The sequence below is a fragment of the Ascaphus truei genome, chromosome 4, assembly GCF_040206685.1.
Source record: "Ascaphus truei isolate aAscTru1 chromosome 4, aAscTru1.hap1, whole genome shotgun sequence".
Classification (NCBI taxonomy): Eukaryota; Metazoa; Chordata; class Amphibia; order Anura; family Ascaphidae; genus Ascaphus; species Ascaphus truei.
The window spans coordinates 369861236-369874227 of record NC_134486.1 but is presented as its reverse complement, the minus strand read 5'-3'; the positions used below and the strand labels follow the sequence as shown (position 1 = coordinate 369874227).

General features: G+C 41.6%; 1 protein-coding gene across 2 annotated transcripts in view; it reads left to right on the top strand.

The window, feature by feature from the left end:
- The window catches only part of NBAS (NBAS subunit of NRZ tethering complex), a 682881-nt gene that overhangs the window by 543450 nt on the left and 126439 nt on the right, over nt 1–12992 (top strand). For both annotated transcript variants that reach the window (XM_075598387.1, XM_075598386.1), the window contains exon 48: nt 1615–1810. In XM_075598387.1, coding sequence (XP_075454502.1) covers nt 1615–1810 — 196 coding nt within the window. The remainder of the gene's footprint in view (nt 1–1614; nt 1811–12992) is intronic.

Here is a 12992-nt window from a genome sequence, read left to right as displayed (position 1 = left end):
TAGTTAGTAAAACAATTGTGGGGTTACATATGAAACCATTCATGTGATGGGCACAGAGTAATTGTTAAGATATCTTTGTGGTGGACAGGGGTTAGAACATTATGGTCAGGCTACGTGTTAGTTGCATTGAGAGCTTGCTTGGTTGGTGGGCAGGGGTTGGGGTCAGGGCACCATGTGTTCCAGTGATATGGCTTTTGCGATAAACTGGGCCTGTGCAGAATACTTGAAGTCTTCAATGGGCTTTGTCTGGTGGTACAGAATACAGATGAAGAAATAAAATGTCTTAAGAATTGTATTTATTTATTTATAAAATGTTTTACAAGGAAGTAATACATTGAAAGTTACCTCTCATTTTCAAGTCTGTCCTGGGCATAGAGTTATGATGACACATAATACATGGTTACAAATACATAGTTACATAAGTGAACAGGGTATACATTATATACAAGATAGCATGCACAATTAGATATAATATATATTATAGGCGTATATACTGTAACAGTTACAGACCAGGTTAAACTGTGAGACAGCTTTAGTTTTGAAAGAACTTAGACTGGTGGTGGCTGTGAGAGGAAAGAATGAAGAAAAAGAAGAAATACTCACCAAAGAAAATTCTTCAAGCAACAAATTCTCAAGTCGCTAGTCACGGATGCAGCATTCCTTGATTATTTTCAATGCTTAATTGCTTTATTTTTGGGGGCAATTGTGCCTTGGGTTGGTTTTTGTGTCTTTTTTTATGATTTGGCATCAGCCCTTTATTGGATTGGTTACAGGGGGGCTTCTGCCCTGAATATGACAACCTTCATTCATCCATGTGGGATAAGTAACCCCATTTTTATTACAGGTCACCATTGATAGCCACATTGGCAATCTAGACCCCCATTGACAGGCCCTAGGTAGCCACAGAGACCAATCAATGTTTTATTTTATTTTTTTGTTTAGATGTATTTTTTATTGGAAAAAGCCCCATTAGCCACATTTAACCATTAATCTAGAGGGACGGGGATTGGTGGTAATAGGCGTGGGGGTAGTTTCCCCAGTGGGTGGGTGGTTAGGCCCTCGGCGTGGTGGGGATGGTAGGCATTAAACCCTTGCTTGCCTTAGCTGATTGTAAAGCATTGCTATGCAATGTTTTAGTAACCACTAAGGTAGCCAGGGGCTGTAGGTACGGTTTTGTGTATGAAGCCATTTAATGCCTGCGGTATACCTTGGTAACCACAGACATGAAATAGTTTATAATAGTTTAATTTTCTACTATAGGGTTTTGTAATAATAGATATTACAGAAGCCTATGGTAGATATATTAGTAATGCGATCGCGATGTTGGAATTGATGCGTTACTAATGGCCGTATTAATTCCCTCATCACAACTACGGGTAAAATATCACACTTTAAATTATTACCGTTATCTCGATGACTTCGTTCCTAAAAGTGCGGTAATAGGTGATTATTTTATTTATTTTCACCATCTACGATATTAATTCTGTGTTAACCGACTTTGGTGTATCTTAGCCAAAGTTCCTAAAGGCTATTTGAGTATGGTTTGTTTCTCCAGTGTAATGTTGAAACAGTTTGCCTTTTAATTAAATCATTACCTTTATTCTTGAATTTCAGAGAGAAACTTGTCTCCTCTGATGATCTGTTGGAGTGGTTACGGCCATTCTGTGGTGATGACTCCTTGCCAGTGAAACCTAGAATCGATGTACTGCAGATTATGGAACAAGCATTTAATCTCAGTGATGAGGACAGCAGGTTGCTTGTATTTTTCCGTACCCAGGCTGTTATGAAAGCATCTTGGCCAGAGAAAAAGGTAATGTGTTTTTAAATATTTCTTGCAATCATTTTCATGTAAACGTTTAAAAATGAAGTTGCAGTCGTGTTTCTGGGTAAAAGTTTGACCTAACATAAAAATTAACATACTATGCGACAGTAAGTACCACATAATACTACTTACCTCCCACAGTTAATATTTGCAAGACATTCTATCTATCTCAATGTCTTTTATAGTGCATACACAGAGCGAACCTTGCTTCTATGTGCGACATCATTAACATGTTTGATATCTTAACTTGGGTTGGAGGTAGGGTTGCCTGGTGTATTGAACTGGACTGTCCTGTATTTATACACTCTGTCCAGTAAAAAATGAGAGATAATACTGGACATGCATGTGTCCGGTATTACACCTCTGGACTTGAGTGAGCTGACCGGAATAGGGGGCTTCGGGATTTCCCTGAGCAGGGAGAATGCCGAGCTGCTGCTGCTACGGGGCTGGGCAGCTTCCTACATCCTGATTGGCTGCTGCTGGGTAATGCAGCCAATCAGGAGGAGGTGTCAGGAGCCTGGGGGTGGGGTCAAGGAGAGGAGCAAACAGCATGGAGCAGAGAGAGGTGGAAGAGAGGAGTGTGTCCGTCCAATATTTTTTGGAGAAGCCACTTGGCAACCCTAGTTAGAGGCCTATCCTGCATTAGCAGGAAGGACTACATCTAGAAGCACAGTAACTGAAGGAGGAGTACATGTGGGGTTCCTGTAGTGGGAATTAATCTGCGTAAGGGAGAAAGCAAATCCTTTTAGGGATATCATTGTGTGGGATATAGATCTGGTGTCCGGGAGCAAGGGAAATTGTAAGCCTCGTGTTGTCATTAGGTTTGCCAGGTGGCTTGTCCAAAAATATTGGACACAATTGTGAAAAGTTGGTGGGGAGGTATGTTATTTATAAATTCTCAGACCGTTACGTACTTTTTTCTAAATTTCACTCCACGTATGCACTAATTTGCACTATTTAATATTCTATTTCGTAAAAAATTCTGGGACGAGTTTGGGGATTGAGCGCCCTCCCAGCATTTTTTACTAAATAGAATATGTAACAGTGCAAATTGGTGCATACATGTTGTGAAATTTAGAAAAAAATTATATAACAATCAGATAATTTATAAATAACATACCTGGTGAGCTATACCGATCTTAATGCTTCTCTCCCACTACTTCCAAGATTGTTGCAACCCCCGTCATCCTCACCCCCCTCCCTCATCCTTGCCTCACCCCTCATCGTCTCCCCCCCTCATCCTCACCCCCCTCATCCTCACCCCCCCTCCTCATCCTTCTCTTACCCCCCTCATCCTCCTTTCTCGCCACCATCCCCTCCTCCTCCTTTCTCGCCACCATCCCCTCCTCCTCCTTTCTCGCCACCATCCCCTCCTCCTTTCTCGCCACCATCCCCTCCTCCTCCTTTCTCGCCACCATCCCCTATTCCTCCTTCTTTCTCACCACCATCCCCTTCTCCTCCTTTCTCGCCACCACCCTCCTTCTTCCTTGTCACCACCCACCTCCGCCTCCTACTTCTTCTTCCTCCTCCCTCATCCTCTCCCCTGACCCTCCTGGTATCTTACCTGAGGGCCTCCTGGCAGACAGGGACGCAGTGGAGCTCTTTTCTCCTCACCCACATGTAAAGCTTGAAAGAAACTACATTACCCAGCATGCATATAGGGGAGCTGTGCACGCTCCTTAATGACACGGAACCCTCCCATTGGTTAGTCTTCTCCTTGGCTGGGGGGAGATGATGCCGCCCGTTGCCATGGTTACAAGACGCTGCTGCCTGCCGGATACTCACGCTGTTGCTTCTGAATCAGAGGTAGGAGTGGGGACCCTGTACCCGTCCGCTCTTCGCACTCGCGCTGCCTGTTCAGAGAGGGAGAATACCGGACACATACATGTCCGGTATTAACTCTCATTTTTTTACCGGACAGAGGAGCAAATTACCGGTCTTTCCAGTTCAAAACCGGACACCTGACAACCCTAGTTGTCATTTTACTTGCTCTTATCCCCATTGTTTGTTCTTTATTTTCCCTGTATTATAATTTTGTTAAGCGATGCTTACACTGTTGGCGCCATATAAATAAATGTAGGCATACAAGGAATAAGTAAGATACGTTCTTTGCGGTCCTGCTCAAACCCTTCTTGGTCGAGAAGTGCAAAATTGGTTCCTTTGTTAACATTTTGTCTCCTTGATTTAAAATATTGTTCGTTTGTAAACCATATTTTTGTTTATTTACTGCTTTATTATATCCAAGTGCTTAAAAATTATTCTTATGCCAGTATGCATCTGCTTATATTTAACTGCAACTTTGTTTCAGCTGTGTTCTTTTGATTATTGATGGGGGGCTGGTAGGGGGGGGTTTCAATTGTGGCAATTCTTTGTTTATTGTGTAATCTCCTACTATACTTAGATGTTTTGCTTTAGTTTGTTGTTGATTCATTTTTAAGTCTACTTGGCTCTATCCCGCTCCGTGTATTTATCCTCAGGTGTTCATCATTCATTTATAAATGTATGTGTTAGGAATGGGGGTTTTTTTGGTTTTGTTTTTTAATATATTTTATTGAATAGTGATCTCACCATGATAACGCTGTTTATTTCTTCTTCTAAAATGTATTGATTTGGCATGAGGATTACCCATAGGGTTCTCTGATGAAATGCCGCGAGGCATGAAACACCGGAGGATTACATTAAAGGTCACTTTCGATAGGAATTCTGTAATAAGACTTTATATTTAGTAAGTACTGAATATCTGCTATTACTGACTGAGTGCTAGGATGTCTGGCATCATGCTACATTGGAGAGTCCTAGTTAAGCGATGCCTCTGAAGAGGTCATTCATTAGAGGTGGAGCACTGATAGAAAGAAGTCCTTTTTCTATAAGAGTTATTACCTAGACTTGGACACATTAGGGGTATTAGAAACTGGATTAAACAATGTCGTTGTGGTAAATATATTGAAAGTGTACTGTATCAAGAGCAGCAGAGGATCTCAAAATCTGCCGTCCCTAGGCACAGATGTTGCGGTCGCCTCCTTACCTTCCGCCGCCCCCACCCCCCTCCTTCTGAACTGCTGCGTCAAATGACGCCACATATGTCACCAATGCGACCTCTCACAGCGTCACGTTGCCATGGTAATGTGACACCATTTGACGCGGTGCCGGCGAGTTGCCATGGCAACGAGACGCTGTGCCCCTCACATTGGTGATGCTGCGGTTCAGGAGTAGCAGGGCGGCAGGTAATGAGGCGGTCGCAACAGCTAAATGACTTCCCATCAGGTCGGACAGGCCCAAGAGCGTGGCAAAGGTATATGGGGGGCGGACATTTTTGCCGCCCTAAGCCTGGGCCTAATGGGAAATTCGCCACTGATAAAGAGTTAAATATGGGAAATGGAGGTGCACATGTATTAGTAATATGGGCCCATCCTCTTCAGAGTTTTTATTAGTGATTTTATAAATGCTTTTGCCATTGTAAAACCTTCACATTATCTGCATACTGTATAACCACAACTGGACTCTGATAGTGGCCTATTAATATGTTCAGTATTGTGGACATACTGGGAGAGCTGGACAACATGAGGGATGATCTAAGTAAGGTACAGTAGAAGAACAGTCAATAAATTACCCATGACTGTACACCTTGTTATTTAAAAAAGTGAAAAATGATGAACTAGTGCAATTAAACTCAGTTACGCAACACATGATTGAGCATTCATCTATGTGAAAAGGAAATGAACTAGGAAATCAACTAATTTCAATACCAAAAAGTATCATAAGGACCACTTGGATTTTACATTGTATTGTATGGAGATACTAACGGCACTTTGGAATGCTACTTTACACTGACCTCATGGAGCGCTGGGGCGGGCACAGTGCTGGAGCTCTCTGCCGTGCTCCCGCCCCCAGCCACCAGGTTTTTTTTATTTCCAGATAAATCATTTAAAAGCAGCAGTACACGTTTTTTTCCCCCCCTCTTCCCTTTAATATGTAATATGTGCATCAATACAATCCCCACAATGATGAAGTCATTAGCAAGTTGCTGATCGATCCGTTCTCCTGTGATCGATCAGCGAAGATTCGGGTTCGGGGGTCCACTAAATGGCTGCCAGTGCAGCAGAAGAGGACCAAAGATGCGAAGTTCTGTGGGGAAGATCATGTGACCAGGCAGTCACTAGATACAATAGGTGCACTGCTAGAGAGAGGGCAGGGCTCTTAAAGGGGTGAGCCTGTTTCAGAAGAAAACGGGGGTGCTACTTTGTAAATGGTTGCTATAGAATCAAGAAATGCTTGTTACATTATAATACATTTAAAAAAAATGCTACATGTATTTTCCCATAGTACAGAACTGATTTATTAAAAAAAAAAACACGTATAGTAGGCTACTGCTTGTTCTGCCACTTTAAGAGACTGAAACACATACTGTATGTATATGTGTGAGCAGTGGTTTTTTCTTTGTTTATTGCCCTACTTTTGCTGCTTGCAGAGAGTTTAACCAATCTCCTGAGAAAATATTCAATATACTAACTCAGACAAGTGAACCATTGCTTTGCCTATCAATACTTGAAGATCAATAAATGTATATTTTTACCTAGCAATTCTGTAATATAAAATAAGAGATAAGAAAGAGCGTACATGTAATTAACCCCAACCTGACCCGCATACTTCCTCTACCACAGTGGAAGTGCTTATGATTCTTGCCGTGTTTATTGCTGCAAAGCTGTTAAAGGGGCAATCCAAGATTTTCCTCTTTTTTTCTTTGCCCAAGATTGGTGCAGGAGGTCTCGAGCTAAAACCCATTCATTTCAGCTCCGAGGCCCCTTCTTCCGGAGATACTGTACCACAATTGGCGGTGCCGGAAGCCGCTCCGGATGAGCTAGCTGGGGTTTAAAGCTCTAGCCTCACGTGGGCCAATAGGAAGCTGAACCTGATGATGATACAGCTTCCTATTTGGTCCGCAGGGCGCGGGAGCATTACTTGATCCCACTTTTTATTTTTTACTTTTCCTCTTTTTGGGGCTTTATACTTTTTGTTTCTATTTATTAGCCCACTATTAAAGATGAGCCTAGGTACTTTATTTCATATTTGCATGTTTAGTCTATATTACCATCTCATTGAATTTTTTTGTTATCTAATTAGTTTTCGTATCATTGAACAATGTAAGTATCTATGCATTTTCTGCCCATTGATTGGCAACGAATGCATTGTGATGCCTTTTACACGGACTATAAAAAGGACACCATCCCCTTGAAGTCATTATCCCTGATGAATCTCTACTGTATGTCAGAGTGAAATGCCTTGGGTGTTTTAGACTATCACAAATAATCCATCTGCACGAGTGTAAGTCAGCCCTGGTCCCCGAGGTACGGACTCTCTCTCTCTCTCTCGGCTTCACTTCAACTAGAGCTGCGTCGTCATCAGATCGCCCGGGAACAACAGCTGAGCGAACGCAGAGATGGGTCCCACAAGTATTCAGCGTTCTTTCCCCGGTGACTGTGTAGCCAGTCTGTGCCTGACTTGTTGTCTTGTTGTAAGTGTAAAACTTTATATAACATTTCGAATCCAAACGTTTCAGCACTATTCTTGCCTCTTCTGACTTTTCCATATATTGGAAGTATCCTGCCACATCTGGATGATGTCACTAATCAAGGGATAGAGCAAAAATATTATCTTTACATACCTGCTATGATCTTGTAACGGGAGTGGGATACCTCCTATTTTTTCCCATTTTTTGGATTTTTTTTATTCCATGCACTTTTTTCTTTCTTTCTATTTTTATCTCCTTTGGTAGCTTTGTGCTTTATCTCCTACTACAATTACTTGATCCCTGCATAGCCAGCTTGCTGAGCTGGAGCAGCTACGGGCACCCCATACAGAGGTAAGTATCTCCGGATCAAGGGGCCCCCAGAGCTGCAATTAATGGTACAGTATGTGGCTCTGGAGACCACCTGCTTCAATCCTGTGCAAAAAAAAATGATCGTTTGACCAACTACGAGAAGTAGTCCTTTTGCTGCCCTCTATCTAAGGCCATTTTTCAGTGTGCTGAAAACCAGTTTTCCCTGGAACAATTCAACACCATACAAATGAGTGGAGCGTATTCTTCTCCCCCCAAGCAAGGCTGTTTTATTAATACTTTCAATGCCGGGAGTTTGTCAGCCTGCTGATCGCCATCAGTAGTGTTCAGATGGTCGAAACTCGCCCATTAAGGACACGTGGCTTTTCCAATCAGACTGCGTTCATTGACACTCACTAGGAGAGCGGTAACGCCAATGTTCCCTATAAAATGAGCATTCATTGAAAGTCACGGAGGCAGCACAAGGGTTAAACAAAAACTTATAGAGAGTGATTGATATTTGTTCTTTTTGTTTGGCTTCTGGAATCACAATTACAATTCCTAAAGGCCATTGTAAGCCATTCCTCAGTCTCCATTCGTGGTTCATACATAACAGCAGTCAAGAGACATGGGGCAGCAGTTTCAAATTGTACAAAATATAAAGCACCTTTCAGTTTGGCAGCATGTAATGTTTTAAACATGGGACAACTAGAAACAATAGAGCCACACTGAAAACACAGGAAATAGAGTATGCGTGCAAAATCAAAAAAGAATGTGAAGAAAAAAAATAATACATTTTTGGGAGTGTCTAACACATACTATAAAGTAAACATGTTAAAAATAGATGGTGGGAATTATGCAATCATATAATATAGATATATATATATATATATATATATATATATATATATATATATATATATATATATATATATATATATATATATATATATATGTGTGCAGGGCCGCCAACAGAAATCGTGGGGCCCGGGACAAACATTTTAAGCAGCCTCCCCCCCCCCCCGTGTCGGCGGTATTGCGCCGGCACCCCCCCTCCTTTCACACCTCACGAGCCCCCACTCTTTCCCCCCCCTCTTCCCATGTATTTCTCTCCCTTCCGTCACCCTCCCGCCTCGCATGTATTTCTCTTCCCTGCTTCTCACTCTTACTCCCTATTTTCCTCACTCACCCCCTCCTCTCCCTCCGTCAATTACCCCACGCTCACTCATTCAGTACCCCCCCACACACACACAATTCCTCCCACAAGATATATACCAAAAAACTTCCCACCCCAAAATATATACAACCCCCCACCAATGCATACAAAAATCCCACCTACCCAATACATATACACACACATATATACATATATATATACAGGCATACCCCGCTTTAAGGACACTCACTTTAAGTACACTCGAGTAAGTACGAGTCGAGTAAGTACATGTCGCCCAATAGGCAAACGGCAGCTCACGCATGCGCCTGTCAGCACGTCCTGAACATCAATACCGGCTCCCTACCTGTACCGAAGCTGTGCGCAAGCGGGGAGACTATAGAGCATGTTACAAATGTGTTATTTACATCAGTTATGCAGATATAGGACGATTGCAGTACAGTACATGCATCGATAAGTGGAAAAAAGGTAGTGCTTCACTTTAAGTACATTTTCGCTTTACATACATGCTCCGGTCCCATTGCGTATGTTAATGTGAGGTATGCCTGTATATACACACACACACGTGTATATATACACACACATATATACACCCACACGTATATATATACACACACATATATGCACCCACCTTACTGGGAATGTGTGTGTGTGTGTGTGTATATATATATATATATATTATATATGTATATGTGTATATATGTATGTATATATATATATATATATATATATATATATATATATATATATATATATATATATATATATATATATATAGCCGTGCAGTTGGCTCAGGGGCTTACAACAATTTTGGCCAAAAATGTTAAACTAAAAGACCATTTTACTTGATATTTATACATATATATTTAGTCACTGTACCGTGTAGGAGTTTCACTGGATGTGCTAAAAACTGAGCTCTGTCTGTGTTTTATGTTCTGTCTCTGATTTTAAATATATATATATATATATATATATATATATATATATATATATATATATATATATATATATATATATATATATCCAATCCATGTAAAAAATACCCCAAGCCCCCCAATCCATGTAAAAAATACCCCAAGCCCCCCAATCCATGTACAAAATACCACAAGCCCCCCAATCCATGTACAAAATACCACAAGCCCCCCAATCCATGTACAAAATACCCCAAGCCCCCCAATCCATGTACAAAATACCCCAAGCCCCCCAATCAATGTAGAAAATACCCCAAGCACCCCAATCCATATAGAAAATGCCCCAAGCCCCCCAATCCATGTAAAAAATACCCCAAGCCCCCCAATCCATGTAGAAAATACCCCAAGCCCCTCAATCCATGTACAAAATACCCCAAACCCCCCAATCCATCCCCACGGGGCCCGGGACGCCAGTGCCCTTTGTCCCCCGCTGTTGGCGGCCCTGTATGTGTGTGTGTGTGTGTGTCTATATATATATATATCTATCTGCAAAAAACAAGACAACAGCGCACAACCCTAGTGCATTACCAAATGGGGGATTTATTATATGATATAAAAGATAATGCCCACTTACAAGAAAACTGAGATTAAAATTCACATAAGGTATCTTGACTTTAGATGTTACAGTACCACTGTGGAGGCTGCAAACCCGTCTGTGGGACCGTGTGGGAACGCTCGTCCAACCTCTTCCTGGTTGAGATGGTTGGCGTATGATATTTTCATCCGACACTGGCTCCAACTTTCAAATCACAACCAGGGGCTAGGCAGAGCATGCGCAGCCTCCCACCAGCTCTCATGACAGGCCAAATCCTTATAACACAGCCTCCAACAGCAACACAAGAGTAAAGGAAATCTCCTCAGTCCACTAAACTGCTCCTCGTGGTAGCAACCAAATATTTTTTTATTGAGTTTTTCATCGAAATTTAATGCAAACAGTATTCATAACATTATATAAAGCAGTCTTTATGGGCACCATCGGCTCTTTGCATCCATTCGCTGTTATTTCAGATGATTAAGACAACTTAAAACATAACACAATGAAAATAAAAATAAAACCTAAACAGTTGGTGGGGGGAGGGGTAGGGGAGGGGGTGTACCATCTCACTTCCTTTATCTATAGTTCCTCTCTGGCTTAGCCCGAAGGCCCTCTAGGTTTGAGTTTCCAACCATGGGTCCCAGGTCTTATAAAACTTTTCCGTCTGAGGAAGGCAGAGAGTCTTTCCATCAGCATTACTTCCCCTATTCTGTTTATGACCATTTGCTTGGAGGGGGGCGATGGGTATTTCCAGGCTGCCGCTATTGCGCATCTGGCACCCGTCAGTATATGTGAGATCAGGCGTTTGGTCGGGGTATTGGTCTCTTCAATTTGCTTGGCCAACACATATACCAGGGGGTCAAGTGGGATAATCAGATCAGTAGTGTATTTTATAATTTCCCTTATCATTCTCCAATATATCTGTATTGCTGGGCAATCCCACCAGATTTGAACCGTATTGCCAACCTGCCCACACCTTCTCCAACATTGATCTGAGGCTTCAGGGAAGATTTGCTTTAATCTTGCGGGCACAAGAAGGGGGTCTGGAGTGAGGATTAACACTGAAAACAAACAAGAAAAAGTGATGGGTCCCGCAAGACAAGACCTACAGAATCTTAATTTTGCGTGCGTTGGGTACCATTGATAAATTATTTTATAGATTTTTTTCGTTTGTGATTGAGCAGATGGAAGTTTTGGCCGCGTTATCCCATACAGGGTCTTTCCAGTCAATTTCAGTTCCCAAATTGTTGGCCCATCTGACAATATATCTATGGGCCGGGGTATTCCCTGCCGCCTCAATCCCTGCGTAAATTATTGTTTTCAGACCCTTCTTATACTCTGCATCTTTGCAGAGAACTTTGTGAGATCAGGCAACTCCGACCTCCCCAGTGTGAACAGAATAAAGTGTCATATTTGTATATATTGGAAGGGTGGTAAGTCTGGGACTAGATAAATCTGCTTGAGCTCATGAAAGCTCAGAAGTTTTCCCTTATGGAAAAAATCCCCTATCCGTGTGATATTATTATTATTTTTGAACTGGTCAAAGTGATTCGTTCTTATTCCCTGTTGGTACAATTTAAAGGCAATATAAGTCCATGCTTTGAGTACAGCCAATGTTACAATCTAATTTTTGGTGGAGATAAGTATTGTCCAGGTTTAATAAGACAGGAGCAAAATGTATTCTTATTTTTATTCACAGTGTAAATGGTATCATTTTTATGCTAATTATTGTAAAGGTACAGTGTAATTGGCTTAACTCTAGTGTTGTATTGTTTCACATGGGTTTCTTGGTCTAAATACCGTAGTAACCACCTGCATACAGTTGCTTCTGGAGAGGCTTGTGTTAACACAGCTTGGTATTGATTCTTAATGCTCAGTCAGTCTGTAATATTGGAATATTTTATTGTTGGCTACAGAAATATTACTTCATTAGTGTAAACCACTGCATCTTAAATAATACATCATCTCATCTGAGGTTATCTTGCAGAAGCATATTTGTAGTGTGGGTAGTGTAACAGCTACTGTATAATGTGTTTTTTATTCCGAACAATGGTGACATTTTACACTAATAGTGTATATTTGATGGGTTTTTTTTGTATGCCTATACTAATAATCCTTTTGATTTCCAGTATTTAACATTGTTTTACATCCAGGTATATTGACGTTATGTGGAGTATGTGGGTAGAGATAGTGACATTGTTATAACAAATATGTTAAAGATTGTGAACATGTGACCACTGACTAATACAATGTGGCTGTTTTCATTCTAAAATAGCATTTGGGTCATGTTTTTTTATTGCTGTTAAACTGTACAGATCTAGAAAGACTTACAGTTTTTAGCACCGGGGCTGGACCCCGACTGTCCAGGCGCTTGATGACTATCGCTATGGCGGGTCAGATCCAGAAGCATGGACCGCCCACGGCAGCGCTATCTCCTGAGCCATGGCTTTAAGCGTTTTCAGCCACGGCTGTGGAGACAGCATGTCTTGCTACATCTGTATGTGTTCGTCAAATAGAAACTGATACTCCATTGTTTGGTATGTATTATTTTTGAGGAAATTTGTGCGATACAACAGAGAGTGAAGGTGGAACAGTCATACATCACATAGTCCACTATGGGTGGGGGGACGAGTGATGGGGAGGGGACATTTACACTCCCTTCGCCCCACCTAATA